Source organism: Musca domestica, unplaced genomic scaffold (assembly GCF_030504385.1).
Source record: "Musca domestica strain aabys unplaced genomic scaffold, Musca_domestica.polishedcontigs.V.1.1 61, whole genome shotgun sequence".
NCBI lineage: Eukaryota > Metazoa > Arthropoda > Insecta > Diptera > Muscidae > Musca > Musca domestica.
In genome coordinates this window covers 4,478,735-4,500,799 of record NW_026712367.1, presented here as the reverse complement: position 1 = coordinate 4,500,799, position 22,065 = coordinate 4,478,735, and the positions used below count along the sequence as shown (strand labels likewise).

Genomic DNA, 22,065 nt, shown 5'->3' with positions numbered 1-22,065 from the left:
TTATTCTAGATCAAATTTCACTATAAGTCTCTAAAGAAAAGAAATCTATATTTCCATTATACATCCAGAAAATATTCGCATCAATTTTGCCAAAGAAACACAAAACACGTAAATTTTTTTGATACATTTTGCTTTGGGCTTTTTTCAAGTTGACGCCTGAAGGTAACATAAAATTTCGTTTTAGACGGAAGGTGCTAAAAGAAGAAATATTCTACACTAAATTTCACTACAAATCTCAGAATAAACTATATGTCTAGGTTCTACAGTTTTTAAGAAAATTAAACTCGAAATGTGAGTACTGCAAATGAAAAATATGTGTTTGCGTTTTTTAACTTTAAATTTAATAGGTTTCCAATCGAAGTCAAAATCTCCCTGAAAACTTCGTATTTTTGGAAAAGTGTCAAAGGAAAAATTAATCTAGATCGAATTTCATTGTGAGTCTCAGAACACAAGAAATTTGTATATTCAATATTTACCATGAAAAAATATCATCAATTTTTGTTAATTAAAAAACCTTGTTTATTTTTGAAAAAATTTCTCACTTTTTCCCAATTTGCTGCAAATTATTTTTTTTGGTACAGAAAATGGGTCATATCGGTCTATATTCATACCTGTTGAGGCTTAGGGGCCTCCGTAACAACAAAATTAAAAATATTAAAAAAAATCGTTAAAATCTTAAAAATATTCCTAAATTTTTGTGACCCGAAATAATTTTTTAAAATTTGTCTTCTCTTTCCAGCCAACGCCACCTAGCGAAGTGGAGTTGCAATTAAGCTGTAATTTCCCTAGTTTTACACCCTATGCCTCAATTGTTAGCCGTAGAAAACCACCATGGCTGATTATGTTACTGTGGTAGAGGTGGATGATCCTCAGTCATCCAAAGACACAAACCCATTGCTGGCCAATTCACCACAACAAAACTCAACGAATGGAACGGCACTATCGGCTGATGATCCCTCATTTATAACGGTGTTATCGATCAACAACAATAATAACACAAATCACCACCAACAACAGCCGCAACCCACCACAGTTGAGGTGGAGGGCCATAGCAAAGCCACAAACCTGGCCGATGATGACACCGAAGAGGTGGTGGTCTATCGTTTGGTTGGTGAACGCTTGGGCTTTGGCTTGAAGTTTCAAGGTGGCACTCGCAGTGCTGAGAAAGTACAAAAATTATTCATACAATCATGTGCCAAGGATAGTCCCGCCTCCAAGGTGGTCACCTCATGGGGTCAACTCAAGGAGGGAGATGAAATTGTCAAAATCGATGAACATTATGTTCGGGATATGACACGGATAGAATGTGTGAAATGTTTAAAGGATAATGTGGCCATAAAGCTGGTGGTACGAAATGGTAGGGGTTTGAAGCCCATGGATTTTGAGGAGGAGGGGTCTGGGGAGCAGCAACACAATTTGTTGCCCAATGCAGGCAATGGTCACATGAAGGCAGCCCCGCCTCCACCGCCACCAGTGCCGCCCAGGAAATTGATCAAAAAACAAAGATCTTTCAAGGACAGCGACCGGCCTGAAATGGCGCCCAACAGAACAATGGAAATTGTGGAAATGTCTGCGGAACGTTCCTTTACCCCGCCACCCGATGCGGAGTATTATATCAATTTATTTGCCGAAAACAATGGCTCGAATGGTTCCCTGCTAAGGAATCCCTCACGCAATGGTGAGTCCGAGTCGGATGATACGGCCAGCACCATATCCACGGTAATAGATCGTTACTCCATGACCTCGACTTATTCCTCGGAATCAGATCTTTCGGGTTTTACATCCTTGAATAATGGCCAGAATAATGGCGTGAAATCAGAACTGGCCAAGGTTTTGAAACCATTTGCCCTGTTGGAACAGGAATTCAAGGTGGAGGGAGGTTTGGATAGCTCTCTCATTACCGAGGTAATGGAGGTGAGCTTTAAGCCGGGAAATAATTATGAAAATGTGGAATTTAAAACCGAGAAAATCAACAATTATGAAAATGTGGAACTGAAGAGGAAAGAGGAGGATCCTGTGGCCAAGGATGAGGTGGACAAAAGCAGGGAGGCGAAACAAGAAATTGTGACCGCAGAGAGCAAGCAGTCCCCCACTCCCACACCCAAACCTAGACAACAGGTGCCCACATCGCCCGTGGAACCCAAGAAACGTTCCATTATACCCATGCCCCGGAAGCTGAGCATAAATGGCAAACAAGCCATTGAGGTGCCGCCACCCAAAATTCCTGAGGGGGCCATGATAAAGTCCAGTACAGAGACCCAGAATACGAAATCTCCCACCACCTCCCCAGTCACTGGCAAGTCCTTCCAAGAGCCACCAGCCACCAAAGAATTTACCACAAAAATACCCAAGGCCATCCATTCGCCCAGCAGCCAATATCGCTCCCTGGAGAGGGCCAAGACCGAAAGTGAAATCAAACTGAAACAGGAAATCACAAAACAGGACAAACTGAAGTTACAAACCTCGGAATTTTTGGTCCACGAATCAACAAATGGCCAGAAAATGGAAACCAAACTCCAAAAGCCAGCCTCTCCTGTCAAATCTCGTATCCCCATTGTCCTGAGCCCCAAAAGATCCTTGGATCTGGAATCCTCGCTGGAAAAGAAGGCCTCTCAGAAATCTCCCACAAATATACCACGGCTGCTAACCAAGCAGAAATCCGAAACTGATCTGAAACTTAACTACTGTCGCTCCAAGGAAAACAGTCCCACAATGTCCAGTAAGATACCCCTGCAAAGGACCATTTCGGCCGATTCGAAAATAAAAATGCCCGAAAGGACCCTTATACCGGTGCTGCATGTCAACAATAGCCCTAATGGTGGTACCTCTTCCACGGAAAGCTTGAATTCCAATTCCACAGGAAGTAACTCCACCTTAGGCGGGAAATCCGGCCGAGGACCCAAACCCAAGCCCCCGGAGCGAGTGCAGTCCTTGAACAAAACACAAATACCCAAGGCAAATGTGACCACCGTCACGGTTGTGGATCGTTCCAGTACAAACTCGCTCAACTCTCCTCACAGCTCTCCCCTGCCAGCCATGCAGACATTTAAGCAACCCTCACCGCCCAAGCAAACGGAGAAACCCCTAACACCACCCTCCCCAAATCGGGAGATACGTTTTAAAATACAAACCTACAATGCGAACAGCAACAACCACAATGCCTTCCAGGAACCCGAAGAGCTGCCCAGTCTCTTTGAGCTGCAGCGGCGCAACAGTCCCGATACGGCCAGGAAAAATGAGGAATTCTCAACCTTTAAGGCCACAACTCCACCGAGTAACAGCAGCACCAGTCAGGAGCAAAAAGAACTTAAACAAGAGCCAGAAGATGAGTTGGATCGCATTACACCCCCTCCCCTGGTGGTGGTGGGTAAATGTGTCAAAGTCAATGATGCCACCGCTCCCATGTACTACTCGAGTTCGAGCAGTGACGAGGAGAATGAAACCGATATGAGTGGAGCCTATGACGATGACAAGGATTACATTTGTGAGGATGGCGAGAAATTGGGACCGCCGGAGTTAATCAATGGTCCTGGACCCTCCGAGGCCTATTTCAATCTCTATTGGCACTCAAATATGCTGCCCACCATCGGGGAGGTGGAGGAGGAATGCTCGTCGCTGGAACTGCAGTCGCTGAACACAAATGGGTGAGTAGAGGAAATTTAAAAATTGTATTCGGAATTTCTATATTTTCAACGGAAGTTAGCTGTAAATGAGGAGCAACATTCCTAGGAATTTAGGAATTTTATTCCTAAAAATATTTCTAAAATCCAGTGAAATTTTTTTCGATTTTTTAAAATTTTGTCTCTTTGTGGGGGAGGTACTAGAAGAAATTGTCCGATATCCACCATTTTTATAACAGATATTGTGTTGATGTTAATATTGAGATGTACCCAGTCAGAATGGAATCGGATGTTAATTACGCGTTTTATGGGCTTCATTAATATTCAAAATTTGTACTCTTTGTGGGGGAGGTACAAGAAGGAGTGGACCAATACATTCCATCTTCACAGCAGATTTTGTGTTGGTAGATATATTGGGATGTATGAAATTTGAAGAGAGAATGGATGCTTATTTAGGTTTTTATGATCGTTTCGGTAATTCAAAATTTTGACCCTTTGTGGGGGATGTACCAGAAGAAAAAGCTCGATCTCCACCATTTTTATAACAGAAGTTAAATAAAAATAAACTAGAATAAATGGCCCGACCTCTACCATCTTTATAACATATCTTGTGTTGATGGAAATATTGAGATGTGCCAAGTCTGAATGGTATCGGATGTTAATTTCGCGTTTTATGAGCTTCATTTATATTCAAAATTTCGACCCTTTGTGAGGGAGATACCAGAAGGAGTTGACCGACACATTCCATCTTCACAGCAGACCTTGAGCTAATAAAAATATTGTGATATGTGTAATATGAAGACAAGCGGACTCTTACATCACATTTTATAAGAGTTATAATTATTCAAAATTTTGACCCTTTGTGGGGGAGGTACTTGATGGAGTGGAGCGATATTATCCATTTTTGCACCTAATCTAGAACTGATGCAAATATTAGGATTTGCAAAGTTGGAGCAAAATCGGATGATCCTTTCTCTGCCCGTGCCGTTTAAATATTTTCTTAAAAAATGTCGATTTTTTGTGGGGGAAGTACCAGAAAGAGGGGCCGATATTGCTCATCTTCGAACTCAATCTAAGTTTGACAATAATATTACAATGTACTAAGTTTGGATCAAATCGGATACTCTCTTCGAGAGTTATCCAGCACACCAGCCAGACTCACGGAATGGACGGAAGGAGGGACATCGCTAGATCGACTCCAAATGTCCTGAAACGGATTTGGTCCAAAGAGATCTAGGGTTTAAAACCGTTATTTCGATGAGGCATGTCTTGGCTGTATGAAATGATATATACCCTCTTTAGCCATATGACTGAGGGTATAAAATTCCACGGTCTTATATCTATAAAAATCTATGAACTTTGATCGTAAAAGTTTATGAACTTCGTTCTTAAAAAATCCACTTATTTTTTCTTTAAAATTTTATGAATTTTTTTTCTTCAAAATCCACCTACTCTTTTCTTAAAAAATCAAGGACATTTTTTCCAAAAACGCAACGAACTTTGTTCTTAAAAATCTATAAAATTTGTTCCTAAAAATCCACGAACTTTGTTCTTTTAAAACTCTTCTTAAAAATCTATGAACTTTGTTCCTAAAAAATCCACAAACTTTGTTCCTGAAAAATCCACGAACTTTGTTCCTAAAAATCCACGAACTTTGTTCTTTTAAAACTCTTCTTAAAAATCTATAAAATTTGTTCCTAAAAATCCACGAACTTTGTTCCTTAAAACTATTCTCAAAAATCTACGAACTTTGTTCTCAAAAATACAAGAACTTTGTTCTCAAAAATACAAGAACTTTGTTCCTAAAAAATCCACAAACTTTGTTCCTAAAAAATCCACGAACTTTGTTTTTAAAAATCCACGAACTTTGTTTTTAAAAATCCACGAACTTTGTTTTTAAAAATCCACGAACATTGTTCTTAAAAAGCCACGAACTTTGTTCCTGAAAAATCCACGAATTTTGTTCATAAAAGTCAATGAACTTTTTTCCTGAAAAACCCAAGAATTTTGTTCATAAAAGTCAATGAACTTTGTTCCTAAAAGTCCACGAACTTTATTCTTTAAATCTATTCTTAAAAATCTACGAACTTTGTTCCTGAAAAATCCACGAATTTTGTTCATAAAAGTCAATGAACTTTGTTCTTAAAAGTCCATGAACTTTGTCCTTTAAATCTATTTTTAAAAATCTGCGAACTTTGTTCTTAAAAAGCCACGAACCTTGTTCCTGAAAAATCCAGGAATTTTGTTCACAAAAGTCAATGAACTTTGTTCTTAAAAAGCCACGGACCTTGTTCCTGAAAAATCCACGAATTTTGTTCATAAAAGTCCATGAACTTTGTTCTTAAAAATCCACGAACTTTATTTTTTAAATCTATTTTTAATATCACATAAACTAGGTTCTTAAAAATCCACGAACTTTGTTCCTTAGGATCCTTGAACTTTGTTCTTTAAAACTGTTCTTATAAAATATATGAACTTTGTTCTTAAAAAATCTACAAACTTGGTTCTTTAAAAATAAAATATAAATAAATATCCCCTAATGGTGCTCTGAAAAATCTACGACCATTTTTTTAAATCCACGATCTTTCTTATCAAATTTGCACGAATTTTATTTTTTAAAATGTTCTTAAAAATTTACGAACTTTGTTCTTGAAAGTGTTCCTAAAAGTCCAAGAACTTTGTTCCTTAATCTTATTTTTAAAAACGATGAATTTTGTTCTTAATTTTGTTATTAATTTTGTTAGGACCCATTAACTGAATCCCCAAAATTATTCTCAAAAATCTTGGAACTTTGTTTCTTTCAAGTAGTTTTTTTTTTTAAATTCATGAACTTTGTTCCTAAATCGTACTTCCTCTAAAAATATTCTGAACTATTGTTCTTGAAAGTATTCTCAAAAATCGATGAAATTTGTTCAATAAAATTATTTTTTAAAACTTGAAGAACTCCTCTCACCAAATTGTTATTAAAACCCATTTTAGGAACTATTTTCGAAAGATTACGAACCCTGTTCCTAACATTGTTCATAGAATCCATGAACAATGTTCCTAAAAGCTATTTATAGGAAATCACCATCCTTGCCGGGAACACCAGAGATAGTATTTTAAGATTCAACAATCTTCTTTGAAACTGTATGAATCTTCCTTTCTCATATCGCCTCTTTCCCCCTCTTCACACCCCTGCGATACCAATTCCCTCCCAGATTCTCCCACACTTCAGAATTAATTTATGGCCTCTAATTTCCATACTTATCAGCCACTTCACACCTTCGTGTGAAGCAAATTGCAATTTTTTGAAAATTGCGATCTTTATCTCTGTTGGCGGGGAGGACGACCTATTTTTGGTTTTAGTAGGAATAATTTTACCCACAAAACATTATGAGTAATTATTATTGAACTTGGGGCGGAGGCAAAGAGTTCTGGGGCTCGCATTCATTTTTTGGGTAACAAATCAAAGAGTTAAGACAAAAACAATAACAATTTGATGGCATTGTTACCGCCACCACAATTTGTCCCATGCAATCGTTGTGATAAGAAAATTCCCCCATATCTGGGAGGTGATAACAGTCAGCCAAGCTAAACATATGACACCGGCATTGATAAAGCACCGCATCTAACGGCAATGGGAAGAGAGAGCGAACGAGCGAGAGTTGGAGTGGGAAAAAGAGAGCAAATTAGTTAAGGTAAAGCATTAATGAATGTTTTGATGAATAGTCGGAATGGGTTGAGGGAAAAGTAGGGTAGTGTGGGATAAGGTAGACTTTGAGAAGAGGAGGAAAAAAATCTTCGAACCTTGCACGAAAAGAAAATAGTTCCTAAAATCCAGCAATTTTAAACGTATTTTTAGGAAAAAGTTTTTTAATTTTAAGAAAAATATTCATAAATATTTAAAAAAAAAAAATGGGATAGAAGCTCATGCATATTTTGAAGAATATTTTGCGGGAAAAATTGTCGAAAAATATTTGAAGAAAAAGTTTTTTGTAGAAAGATTTGGAGTAAGGAGTTATGGGTAGTTTGAAAACCTTCTTTAACAGAACCTTTGGGCATTGCTTCTAAAAAAATATTCTTAAAATCCCGGAATTTTAAAAATGTTTTTAGGAAAACATTTTTGAATTTTAAGAAAAATATTCATAAATTGTTGAAGAAAACTTTTTGCGGAACAATAGCCATGCATTGCTGAAGAATGCTTGTAGAAAAATATTTCGTGGATTTTAAGAATATTTTTATGAAAAATGTTCATAAATATCTAGGGAATGGAATGTAGTTCGATTTGGGGTAAGATAGAATTGTTATGAGTTGTTTGGATTTCAAAAAGAATCTCCCAGCATTGTTTCGGAAAAAAATATTCCTAAAATATAGGAATTTTGAACATATTTTTAGGAAAAAGTTTTTGAATTTTAAGAAAAATATTTATAAATATTTGTGGAAAAATAGGAAAAAATTCTTAAATTTTAAGAATATTTTTATGAAAAACAAAAATATTTAGAGAATGGATAAGAGAGAACAATTCAAAGAGAGCACCGGTTTCATACGATATTCAAAGCAGCCTTATTCAAGGCAGGCTTTTCTGCCGTAGTCCCATTAATTTTTTTCTCCATCTGATATTTTTAGGAAAAAGTTTTTGAATTTTAAGAAAAATATTCATAGTAAGGATAATTTCTTCGGGCCTGGCTCCCAAAAAGATTATTCCTAAAATCCAGGAATTTTGAGCACATTTTTAGAAAAATGTTTTTGAATTTTAGGAAAAATATTCGTAAATATTTTTAGAACATTTTTAGTTTATGGATATTTTGAAGAATATTTTTTTCTGGAAAAAAGCCATAGATTTTTGAAGAATATTTGTAGGAAATCATTCCGTAAATTTTAAGAATATTTTTATGAAAAATGTTCATAAATATTGAGAGAATGAATGAGAGATACATTTTTTAAAGAGCATCGGTACTATAGGGTATTCAAGGCAGGCTTTTCTGCCTTAGTCCCATTAATTTTTTTCTCCATCTGATATTTTTAGGAAAAAGTTTTTGAATTATAAGAAAAAAATTCATAAATATATTTAACAACATTTCTGGAACCAATTTCATGGATATTTTCAAGAATTATTTTGCAGAAAAATAGCCATGGATTGTTGAAGAATATTTTTAGGAGAACATTTCGTAAATTTTAAGAATATTTTTAGGAAAAATGTTCATAAATATTGAGAGAATGGAATGTAGGTCGATTTAATGACGATTTTGGCAAGAGGTTTGGAAACCCATTTCAAAACAATATTTGGGTCTGGCTCCCAGAAAAATTTTACTAAAATTTAGGAATTTTGAGCATATTTTTATTTATTTTTTTGAATTTTTAAGGATAATTTCTGAGAAAAAAGTTCAAGGATGTTTTGAAGAATATTTTGCAGAAGAAAATAGCCATGGATTGTTGAAGAGCATTTGTAGGAAAACATTTCGTAAATTTTAAGAATTTTTTTATGAAAAATGTTCATAAATATTGAGAGAATAGAATGTAGGTGGATTTGAGGTCGATTTAAGCTAGATTTTGGGTTAAGGTTTGGAAACCTATTTTAATATAATCTTTGGGCCTTGCTTCCATAAGAATTATTCCTAAAATCTAGGAATTTTGAGCATATTTTTAAGAAAAAGTTTTTGAATTTTAAGAAAAATATTCATACTTTTTTATGGATAATTTCTAAGATAAATGTTGAAGGATGTTGTAAAGAATATTTTGCGGAACAAATAGAAAAATATTTTTAGGGAAACTTTTCGTAAATTTTAAGAATATTTTTATGAAAAATGTTCTTAAATATTGAGAGAATGGAATGTAGTTGGATTTGAGGTCGATTTAAGCTTGACTTTGGGAAGAGGTTTGGAAACCTATTTCAGAATAATCTTTGGGTCTGGCTCCGAGAAAAATTATTACTAAAATTTAGGAATTTTGTGCACATTTTTAGGAAAAAGTTTTTGAATTTTAAGAAAAATATTCATAAATATTTTTGGAAAATTTCAATTTTATGGACGTTTTGGGGAATATTTGCCGGAAAAATTGCCATGGATTATTGAAGAAAATTTGTAGGAAAATAGTTCGTAAATGTTAAGAATATTTTTCATAAATATTGAGAGAATAGATAAGAGAGAAAAATTCTAAAAGCATGTCGGTAGCATAGGGTACCCATGGCAGTCTTCTCTGCCGTAGCCCCTATTTTGTGCACCTGATTTGTTTGTTGTGAAACTGGCCGGAAAGTAAACAGACTAACGTACAAAATAATAATAATGAGAAATCATCGTCAACTTGCCGATGATAAGGCAGGCAGGCAGGCTGGTTGTGAGTGCAGCGGTTTCATTTACAGGTGCTTGCTTGCCGAGCTTATCAGCAAAACTACGTTACGCTTATGTTGGGTAAAAGAAAATTGGAATTTTAGTATAGAGTTCCGATCGAAAAGGTTAAGGTTACGTTACGAAAAAAAATAGAGAAGAAAAAAACGAAACGACAAGTTAGACGAAAACAAAAGTAAAAGTGGTGTAAACCAAAAGCGACACGACCATTACAAGCTAATTTCCGTTGAGAAGCGATATTTGAAGATAATTTTTAAAAGAGTTCTGATTTGAGACCAGAGGTGTTCAAAGATAATTTTTACAGAGATTGGAAATGGGAGTTAATAAATGTTTTTTTGTTTCCCTTCCAGGCCCATTGTCATAGTTGATGATTTGAGCCAGCAGAAAACGGCTGGAGCTTCAAAGCCAGAAATTTCGGAAAAACTGGAAGCCGAACAAAAACCCCAAGCCAGCAGTAGTCAAGTTTTAAAGGGAAATCTCAAGAAGCCGCCATTTATTGGAGTGCCTGTACTGCCACCTACGGTACCAGGTTTTGAGGACCTCAAAAATCTAAAGAAAACTCTCAAAGAGGTGAGCCCATCAAAGGCCGCAGACAAAATGAGTGAAGAGACAAAAGAGAAATGCAAAAAATTGCCAAATGTCGAAGAAGATAAGATAGCACCGATTGGCGATATGCAAAGCGAACAGGAAGCGAACAAGGTTATTGAAGATATTGCCGAAAAATTGGATATTTCACAGAAAACCGAAAATCAAGAACAAAACTTTGTGGAGGTGAGCAAAAGTTCTTCCAAGGAAGTTTCGGAGGATAATAGCCAAACCTCGGAAACATCTCAAGAGGTAAAGACAGAACAGACCACCACCAAAACAGAGACCCGGACCACAACAACCACAAAGAAGGTCATAAAATCCTCAACGACCACCACCAGCTCCTCCCAGGTGCTGGAGACCAGCCAGCTTGATGACCTGCCGGAGGAATTTAAGAAAATTGTTGCCAGCCAAAACTTGCCCGAGGAGTTCAAGAAATTGCTCGACTCACCCAAATCTCCGCAGGATGCCAGCAAGAAACCGGTATTTACCCTACAACCCTATAATGAGAGGAAAAGTAATACCAAAATAACCGTGCTCGAGGAGCGGCAATTTGAGTCCGATCAAAAGGCCTATTCGGAGATACGCACCAAGGATGCCCAGACCGGGGAGGAGAAGGTCCAGAAGTCCAGTGAAAGCCACAAGGAGCGGGCCAAGCTGAAGAAGGTACAAAGTCAAGATAGTCTGGATGACAACTTTGGGGCCTCGGAACAACAACAACCACTAACTGTTACCGCCAAAGCGGAAACACGATTAGCGGAGGAGGCCCACAATCCACAGGATAATCAAAGTATTGCTCGAGGTATTTTGAAATTATCGGAGTGTGGTAAACAAATACAAACGAATGACATGGGTGGTGTGGATCTCGTGGAGTGTGAGCATCAGGTAATGGAGACCTTCGAAGATTCCGAACAGATACTGAAGCCGGAAAACTCCGAAAATCCTAGCGTAAGTCAAGAGAAACCCTCGCTACTCAGGGAGTTAAGTGAGACCCTAACGGTGACCAAAGATGGTGATACCCAGGTCACGAAACGCAGCGAAACGACCCGGGAGGAGGCCAAGCCCGAGATCTTTGCCAGCTCCAGGGAGATGCCAAGTCCTCAAAGTGGGGAAACGAAAAAAATACTCGAAAATGAATCGGAACTTCTGGTGGATCAACTGTTCAAGGATGCCGAAAAGCAGGCTCTGAAACGTAGCGAAACACCAGCCGCCGCCACCAAAAAGGTGGTGAAACTTGTCAAGAAAACCGAGGAGGAAAAACGCCTGGAAATGGAGGCCCAAAAGCTGATCGAAAGTTACCAAAAGGTACGCAAGGAGGCAGAGAAACTGTTTCAATTCGATAATTTCCGCCATGATGATGATCAGCAGGGTTTCGATTTGAGTGGCTTGGAAGTGGAGGAGGAGCAAGAGCAGGAAAAGGAAACGGAGCAAGAAACTCCGGAGAAGACTAAGGAAACGATGGAAGTAGTTTCGGAGAAGTTGGAGAAGGCAACGCAAGGAGTTCTGGAAAAGGGGAAGGAAAAAATGTCAGAAACTCCGGTGAAATTGGAGGAAACGTTGCAAGGAGTTTTGGAGAAGGTGAAGGAAACAATGCAAGAGAAAAAGTCTCCAGAAATCGAAGCATTAGAACTGGGAGAAAAGAAATCTGAAACAGAGGGAAAGACACCAGAGCCGAAAGAGAGGAAAACTAAGTCAGGAATGAGATCTGAGCCAGGAGAGAAAATATCTGAAGCTCAGCGAAAGAAATCGGAACCTGAGGAGAAGAATATTAAGTCGGAAATGAAATCTCAGCTAGAGAAGAAGAAATCGGAGGCGGTAGAGAAGAAATCTGTGTTAGAAATTAAATCTGAGCTAGAGAAGAAGAAATCCGAATCTGAGGAGAAGAAACTCAAGTCAGAAATGAAATCTGAGCTAGAAAAGACGAAATCGAAGGCGGAAGAGAAGAAATCCGAGCCAAAAGTAAAATCTAAACCTGAAATGAAGGAACTGGAAGCGATGAAGTCGGCACCAGAAGTGATGAAATCTGAGCCACAAATAAGCACTTCGGATGTGAGGAAATCTACGCAGGGCAAGAAGCCATCTGGGGAAGGAGAAAAGAAATCCGAAACAGAAGTGATGAAATCTGAACCAGAAGCGATGAAATCAGTACCAGAAGTGATGAAATCTGAACCAGAAGTGCTGAAATTCGAGCCACAAGTAAGCACTTCCGAAGCAAAGAAATCTGCGCAAGTCGCAAAGCAATCTGAGCAGGAGGAGAAGAAATCTGAGGGACAAGTTAGCAAATCTGAAGAAATGGCGAAGCAATCTGAGCCAGAGAAGCAGAAATCTGCATCGGAAGTGATGAAATCAGAAGTGGAATTGATGAAATCTCAGCCAGAAGTAAGCACTTCAGAAGTGAATAAATCGAAGCAAGACACGAAAAAATCCGAACCAGAACTGAAGAAATCGGAGAAGGAAGTAAAGAAATCTGAACCACAAATACAAAACTCTGAACCTGAACTGAAGAAATCTGAGCCCGAAAAACCGAAATCCACACCAGAAGTGATGAAATCTGCATCAGAAGTAAGCACTTCTGAATCAAAAGAGAAAAACTCGGAACTAAAGAAAGTCAAACCAGAAATTACGAAAATCACAACAGAAGTGAAAACATCCTTACCCGAGGTTATGAACTTCGAGGTGATGACACCTACAAAAGAATCGATGAAACCGGAACCACTGGTAAGCACTTTAGTAAGCACACTGGATGTGAACAAGTCTGACAAAGAAGTTCAAAAGAGTATCGAAGAGAAACCATTGGAGAACGATGAAAGCCATTCTCTGAAGAGAGAAAGTGCTAAGGAGAGAGCTGAGATAACCGGAGAGAGCAAGACAACAAAGTTTGAAATAAAGGATCAAATTTCTCTCAAGAAGAGAGTAAATGAAGAAGAGAATGTTTCTTCTGCCAAGGAAGAAAATGGCTCTCAAAAAATGTCTGATAAAACTGAGAAGCCAGAGAGCTTGGCAGCTCACCACTTGGAAAATGAACTCCCAAGTCCCTCAAGATCTGCCAGTGAGATATTAAGGTCTCCCATTGTCATTTCACCCAGTTCTTCGGATGATATACTCAAGGAAGAACCTGAATATGTTTTGCACAAAAAAATTATCGGAAAAGAAAAGAAAGAATCTGCGATAACGGAAATAATCACCACCATAGAAGAGACAACCAGGAAACTCTCTGAGAAGTCAAGCTCGAAATCTCCCATTGTCAGAGAAAAACTGGCGCACAAAGAAACCAGCACCAAGACCATTAAAATATCTCCCAAGTCTTCGCCCAAAGCCTCACCTAAACTCAAGCGCAGCGAAAAAAGCAAAACCAAGGCGGAAAATGGAGAGGAATCAACTCCCACCTCTCCGAAAATGAAACCTAAACCCACTCCCAAACCCAAGCCACCTGTACCTCAACGCCGAAACAGTGCCGATTCGGGCGCCAAACCCATACCCAAGCGTAGAGGTTCCCTGGAGACCACAGCCTCCATAGTTTTACCACCCAAAGATGTCAGTCCAACCACTCCGATAATTGAAATACCCAAACCCATGGAACGTATTATTGTGGGTGTGGAACATCATATTATTATACCTTCGGCTGATTTAAAGAAAGATTCCGCACCACAGCGGCCCATCATTACCTTAGCCAGTGATAAGCTACCTTCTGTGGTGGAGAAACAATTTTCTTTTGAATCAAAAGTTCCGTTACTCAGTCAAACTGCCTCGGGTGATTTATTGGAGACCATAAATTTGCCAAATGCCAATCGCTCATCTTCGGATATATCCGAAAGAGATTCCAGAGAAATTTTGGTCTCATCTTCGTTGGATTCGATGCAAAGTGTTGGGGAGAAATTGCCGAGCTCTGCGGTCACGGTGCAAACTGATGAGGAGCAGGAGGAGGAGGAGGAGGAGGAGTCTTTGAAAATGGAGGAAGAGGACCAGGATATGTTAGCCCATCTAGAGCAGGAGAAGAAAATTGAAGGTAAGTGGAATATTTTTTTTTAAATTTTTTTTTCTATGCGTGAAAATAAATTACTTGGATATGGGGTCAAAATTTTCCGATGAAATATGAAAAATACGAAAATTAGGAATTTCCAGAGAAATTGAGGTGCTGCCATCTATATATGGAAATGGCGATACTATTTAGGTAGTGGGTTATTTATAATATTTTCTAAGGCCTGTGAATTATGAAAAAACCCACATTTTAAGACAATTTTCCAAGATGTGAATTCTAGGTAACCTGTCCTGTAAATGTACTTATGGAGATAAACCTCGAATATCCCCGAACATAAAAAAATCATTCCAGAAAACAAATTAGAAAAATAATTATTTCCAGTAATGCGAAGGTGCTGCCATCTATGTTCGGAATTAAAAAAAAATTTAGATGGTAGCGCTGGACATTGGGTGAATATCCTGGTCAACTTTTGGCATACAGGTGGCCCTTTTGGAAAATTGTTTTTTTTTCGACATCTGAAATCTAGCAATCTTATCCTCAGAATATTCCTTGCCAGAATATAAATTAAGAGAAATAAGTACTTTAAAAAATACAAAATCGCAATATTATATATAGATGGCAGTGATTCAAACTTGGTTAATGACCTGACTTAATAAACAAGGCAACTCTTGACAATTAGGTGTAGATGAAAAAAAAATTATTCGTATTACAAAAAAAGGATTTTCAGAAGTACGTATATGCTGCCATCTAGGCGACAATACTCTGCACTGCTCCCATGGTAAATGTCCTTGCTAAAATAGCAATCCAAATTTGATGTATAGGTGGCCTTTAAATTTTTTTGTGGGTCTCTGAACCTTTAAAACTATTAACTTTAAATATTTTATAGAAAAATTTGTGGGCTCCTGAAGTTGGCTAAATTTGAGAGAAAATTTTTACTGGGTCTTCAAAATGTTATGGAAAATTACTCGTTAGTTTCTGAGGACCACAAAAAGTTATACAATTCTTTTTCGTAAGCCTATGAGGCCTATAGAAAAATTTCAAGACCACATTAATTGTCTTCCGAGGCATATAAAATTTTATAAAAAATATTTTTTGGCTTCTGAGACCAACAAAATGTTATAGAAAAAATTCAATGGACTCCTGAAGCTTAGAGCATTTTACAGAAATTTTTTAGTAGACCTCCGAAAAATTGCATTTTTCGTGGCTCTCTGAAGTCTATAAAATATTATATATATTGTTTCGTAGACCTCTATGACCTATAAAATGTTATAGATAATTTTTGAGGGTTTCTGGGGTCTAAAACATTTAAAAAATATATTTTTAAGACTTCAGAGACTCACAAAAATTTTAAGAAATATTTTTCATTGGCCTCTGAGGTCTAGAAAATTATATAGAAATATTTTCGAGCCTCTGAGGCCCACAAAAATTTTAAGAAATATTTTTCGTTGGTCTCTGAGTTCTACAAAATTTTAGAAAAATATTTTATGACCCACTGATTTATAGAATTTTTTCTTCGAGGCCCCAATGCCTTACGGTTTGATAGATATTTTTTCAGTGGCTCACAAATGTTATAGAAAATATTTTCTTCACACAACCAAGATCAAGAAAATCTACCGAAAATATTGTATTGCCTTCCGAGGCGAACAAACAAACCAGTTTTTGACATACAGATGGCATTTCATAAAATGGTGACATTTATTTCAGGTCTCCGTGCCCTATAAAAATTGTCTAAAAAATTAAAATGGGTCTCCGAGGCCTGTAAAATTATATAGAAATTCTTTTCCTCCGCTGTGAAATATATAAAATTCTGTAAAAAAAGATTTTTGGCCTCTGAGAGCTAAAATTTGATTGAGTGAAGGAAAATATTCAGTTTTGACATATAGGTGGCGTATCATGTCGGTGGATGACGAAGTTGGAGGCCTGCAAAATTTTATAGAATTTTTTCGTCGGCCTGCTAGGCTTAAAACATTTTACAAAAAAGTATTGTTGACCTATTGGGTCTAAAAATTTTTGAAAAGTTTTCCCTAGCCTCCGAGACAAGAAAACAATGTAGTTTTTGACATACAGATGGGGTTTCGTATAATGGTGGCGCTTAAGTTTATTTCAGGTCTCCGTGCCCCATAAAAATTTTGTCTATAAAATCAAAATAGGTCTCCGAGGCCTGTAAACTATACATAGAAATATTTTCCTCAAAATATGTAAAAAAAAAATTCTTAAGACAAGAAAATTCAGTTTTGACATATATGTGGCGTATCATGTCGGTGGATGACGACATTGGAGGCCTTCAACATTTTATAGAAATTTTTTCGTTGGTATGCTAGGCTTCAAATATTTTACAAAAAATTATTGTTGACCTGTTAGGTCTAAAAAAGTTTGTAAAAGTTTTCCCTGGCCTCCGACGCAAGAAAACAATGCAGTTTTTGAGATATAGGTAGCGTTTCTTGTAGTGTGTGGAAATTTTATATAATATTTTTCATAGGCTCCGCGGTTTCAATGTTATAAATAAATTTTGATTAGTCGTTAAGACCTACATAATTTTATAGATTTCTTAGTGGCTTCTGAGATAAGCAAATAAAGGAGTTTTTAAAATGTAGGTGGCGTTTCATACAACGGTTGTGTATTGTGTCATTCAAGGCCTTAAAATTTTATAGAAAATTCTACGTTGAACTACGAGGCCTACACAATATTATAGAAAAATTAAGGTGGGCCTGTTAGGCCTAACAATTTTTTTATGAATTGTTTAATGGCCTCGAAGGCATCTGGCAAACAATTCGCTTTTTGAAATCATTCGAGACCTGAAAATTGTATCGAAAATTTTTCGTTGCCCCCTAAGGTGTACAAAATTTTATAGAATAATTATGTTGGGTCTGTTAGGCGTATTAATTTTTTTTACAAATTATTCAATGGCCTTAAAGACAACCAAATAATGAAATTTTTGACATATAGGCGGCGTTTCATAGAAATTTTCTTGCTGGCATTCCACTTAAGCAAACAATTTGCTTTTTGAAATATAGGCGGCGTTCCATACCACTGTGGTTCATTGTGTCATTTGAGGCCTTAAAAATGTTATCGACATTTTTTGTTGCCCTCTGAGGCCTAAAAAATTTTATAGGAAATTAAGGGTGTGCCTGTTAGTCCTACCCAATTATATAGAAAAGTGTTTAATGGCCTCCAAAGCGCGCAAATAATAATGTTTTTGACATATAGGTGTCGTTTCATAGAAAATGTCTTATTGGCATTCCAATGCCCTTTTTGAAATATAGGTGGCGTTCCATACAATGGTTCAATGGCCTCTTGGGCAACCAAATAATGAAGTTTTGGATATAAAGGTGGCGTTTCATAGATAACTCTTTACTGGCCTCCCAGGTAAGAAAAGCATTTGCTTTTTGAAATATAGGTGGCGTTCCATGCCATGGTGGTGCTTTGTGCCATTCAAGGCCTTAACTAATTTTTCGTTGTCCTCCGAGGCTTACAAAAATCTTATAGAATATTGGTTGGAGGCCTAACAAATTTTATTAAAAAAATGGTCAATGGCCTCTAAGGCAGGCAAAAATGAAATGAAGTCTTTGACATACCAAGGAAACTAAAAAAATCGGTTTTTGAAATATAGGTGGCGTTTCAAACCCTGGTGTTTCGTCGTGTCATTTAAGGCTTTTAAAATGTTAAAGGAAATTTTTAATTTTTTTAGGCTTGTTAGTCCTAACAATTCTTTTAAAAAATAGTTCAAGGCAGGCATATCATTAAGTTTTTGGCATATAGGTGGTGTTTCATAGAGAATTTCTTACAAAATGTAAATAATGCACTTTTTGAAATATTGGTGGCCAAGGAATACAAAATGACATAATGGTGGTATAGAACATATGATGGCAAATGTGGTAATCCATAATCCGTCCATCAAAATTTGAACGAAAATATTCTTTTGGCCTCCGAGGTCTACAAAACGTTCTAGAATATTTATGGTTGACCTGTTAAACCCAATCAAAAAATATAGAAAAATGTCTACTGGCCTCAGAGATAAGCAAACTATTCTGTTGACATATAGGTGGCGTTTTTTATGTTGATTTTGTTTCCATTGCAACGAAATAATGTCATATTTTACATAAAGATGGCGTTGCAGATATATTTTTTAAAAAAGGGTAGGATGCCTACATTTTTTGTTTTCAAAAGTCTATTGGCCCCAGAGAAGCAGGCTCTCGAACTTATGGAGTTTTAGCACCGAGACAAAGTCAATTTTATAGGAATTTTTTCATAGGCCCCTAATCGCCCATAAGATTTTATAAAAAAAAAATCTTGGGTATCGTGTCCGATATAATTTTAAAAAATATTCGTGAGCCACGGCACCTGAAAATATTTTATTTTATTGTTTTAAATTTTTCATATTATTTTTTATGAGCCTCCAGGGTCAAAATTTTTTTCATGACCTACCGTAACCTATAGCTTCATATAGAATCATTTTTACCGCACCGGGGGATTCTATTTTTTTTAGAAAAAAATATATTTATAAAAATATATTTTATATTTATAAATAGGCTACAAAAAATGTGGTAAGAATTTTTTTATGGGCTATAGGGCCCATTAAAAAAATACAAAATTTGTTTATGTCCATAAAATGTTATTACTATCCCAAACCTTTTTCTCATTCCGAATAACCTTTTGAGAACATAGTCAAAAAATTGAAAATTTATTGCAATTGTTTGTTATTGCCACGCAGAAATGGCACTTTAATGCCTCTAACATTTAATTGATTTCCATGGAATATTTGAATTTCTAATTAAATCGGAAAATCGAAATGGAAATAATGGCTGGTCATATCCACAGTCGCCACACACTTTGACCAAATAACACACATTTGGCTTTTGGGCCAAAAAAAAAAAACCAATACGGCAGCAGCAGCCCATTTCAAATTGTTGGCATGACTTGAAAAGGGATTTCATGCCTCCATTGTCGACTTTTGGCAATGGGCGTTGTTCGGCCTGGACCAAACCAGCAGCCATAGACAATAGGTGTAAACAAACAAATTGAAACATTGTTTGAACAGCAGTTCGTTTTTTTTCTTTTGGGTTTTTTTCCTGGGAGTAAGTTTGGCTGTCCGGCTGTTAAGCCCTAACACCAGGCGAACTGTTAACAAATAAACGCCCAGATTTTTTTTTTGGGAGGCAGGATAACAGAAGTTGTGCGAAAAGAACCAACGATGTTGGCTATCTTACAACAATGGGTCAGACAGAACATGGATAAGTGGAGGGAGGTTGGAATTGGCAGTTCTATGGAAAATTGAGCTGGTAACAGAAAATTATATTCACACCTGGCTATAAATCTTCTATTGGCTAAAATGTTGGCCAAAGGGTGCGAGGGGGAAAGAAAGCTTCCTCAAAGTTTTTAACCTTTATTTACAAAATATATATCATGCCAAAAAAGTTACCCTTATGCTGTTGTCTATTTTTTTTTTGATTATGATTTTCATGTCCACTCATGACAAGGTTTACATAATTGGCCCTTTGTTTAACTAAGCCCAGAAGCCTGAAATGGCCAAAGAGCCTCTAAGCCATAAACAAATGAGTTAACAAAACTGGGCGGTAAGGTAACGAAAAATAAAATCTTGTGGGCTTCCGAGACCCACAATTATTTTTTTAAATAGTTTTGGACTTCGATAGGCTTCGATGTTCCGACGAAAAAAATTATTTGATATTTTTTTAAGTCCATGAAAAAAAAATTGAATAAAATTTGTAGACCTCGGAAGCCGTAAAACAATTCTAAAATATTAATGGACCTGCTTGGCCCAAAAAATCTAATCTATGCCATGTGTAGTTTATGACAGTACTATTATCTCACCAAACCAAAAACAAAATCATATCTAGGTTTATATTTTCTTCGAAATTTATTTTTGGTCGGAAATTTTAAAATTGGTCGGAAAAATTTTTTCTCGTTTTAAATTGAAAATTTTGATTGGGAACACAAAGAAACAACAAAGGGTTTATAGATTGGCAAAAAAAAAAAAAAAAAAAAAATTTGGTCGGCAATTTTTAAATTTGGTCGGAATTTTTTGAATTTGGTCGGTTTTTTTTTGAAATCGGTCAGACTTTTTTGTTTGGTTCAAATATCAAAATTTTAATAAAAAAATAAGAATATTTAATACAAAAAAAAAAACAAAAATACGATTTTGGAGGGCTTAGGGGAGTCCGGATTTTTTTAAAAATATATTATGAAAATTTTTGTATACCCTCCACCATTCTATGGAGGGTATGGAGGTCATTCCGTTTGTAACTCCTCGAAATATTCATAATAGACCCTACAAAGTATATATATTCTGGATAAGCGTAAAATTCTAAGACGATCTGGCTGTCTGTCCTACTGTCTGCCTGTCCGTCTGTCTGTTGTAATCACGCAACCTTTCGAACAAATTGAGATAGAAGACTACAATTTCACATACATGCATAGTTTACCAGTAGGCAGGTTAAGTTCGTAAATGGGCCATGTCGGCCCACGTTTTCGTAAAACCCCCATGTAATGGTACCTCCCAATATTCGATATTTTCATGATTTTAGCGAGATTATTTACCGGAATTATTTCAAATTTTATATTTAAAGTTCGTAATGACAGTCTATGAGAAAAATGCTTGTGTGCAGGTCCACGTCTTCGTATAGTCCCCATATAACGGAAGCTCCCTATATTCGGTATTTTGATGATTTCAGCACCATTATTAACCGGAATCGTTTCAAATTTCGTATTGGATGATCTTAATGGGTACTACAAGGTATGGCAAAAAATTTCGTATGCAGGTCCTTGTCTTCGTATAGGCCCCATATAACGGTACCCCCGATATTCGAAATTTTGATGATTTTAGAGACATTATCCGCCGAATTTTTTTTTAAGTTTCGCTTTTGAATATTGTAATGGCTTATGACAAAAGTTGCCCATGCAGGCCCACGTCGTCTAAAAGACCCTAACAAAACGGCTACATTCGGTATTTTTAAGATTTCAATAGAATTGTTAACGGATTTTATTTATTTGAAAATTGTCAAATTCGTTTCAAATGGTGGAGGGTATTCAAAGATCGGCCCGGTCGAACTTACAGCTTTTTTTTTTTTTTTTTTTTTTTTTTTTTTTTTTTTTTTTTTTTTTTGTGATTGAAAGAAATTATTTTTTTTGAGGCCCACAAAATTTTAATCAAATTTGAAATTTCGTGTTCCTCCATCGTGCCTTGGAAAAATTAATCTTTTCGTTTTCCATTAATTTTTTTTTTTGGTCTGTCATAAAATCGAACTATTTTCATTACCATGAAGTTTTATTGAAATTGACAATTGCCATTGTTGTTGTGGTTGTCGTCGACGTTTTTGTTGTGACCGTAAAGATAAACAATTTGTGACAAAAACTAGATAACCAAAAACCCCACTAATTACAGTTTTCGGTAGGCAATTACCCAAAAAACGAATAGAGTTTTCAAATACCCCATCCCCCCCTCCACCTCCTATAAAAAAATCAAATTGACATAAAGGGTTGGTTTATTTGAGTTTTGGAAATGACTACCGTTTAGATAACATTTAACTAAAGTTTAATT

At 36.5% G+C, this 22,065-nt stretch overlaps 1 protein-coding gene across 3 annotated transcripts in view; it reads left to right on the top strand.

The window, feature by feature from the left end:
- Positions 1 to 763: 763 nt before the first annotated feature.
- The window catches only part of LOC101890223 (pro-interleukin-16), a 354,063-nt gene continuing 332,761 nt past the window's right edge, over positions 764 to 22,065 (top strand). Inside the window, exons 1-2 of one of the 3 annotated variants that reach the window (XM_059129496.1) lie at positions 764 to 3,644; positions 10,297 to 14,537. In XM_059129496.1, the coding sequence (XP_058985479.1) occupies positions 832 to 3,644; positions 10,297 to 14,537 (7,054 nt within the window). In that variant the 5' untranslated portion in view covers positions 764 to 831. Of the gene's footprint in view, positions 3,645 to 10,039; positions 10,228 to 10,296; positions 14,538 to 22,065 lie in introns of those variants that run through there. The other 2 variants (XM_059129495.1, XM_059129497.1) reach the window with 2 other exon arrangements.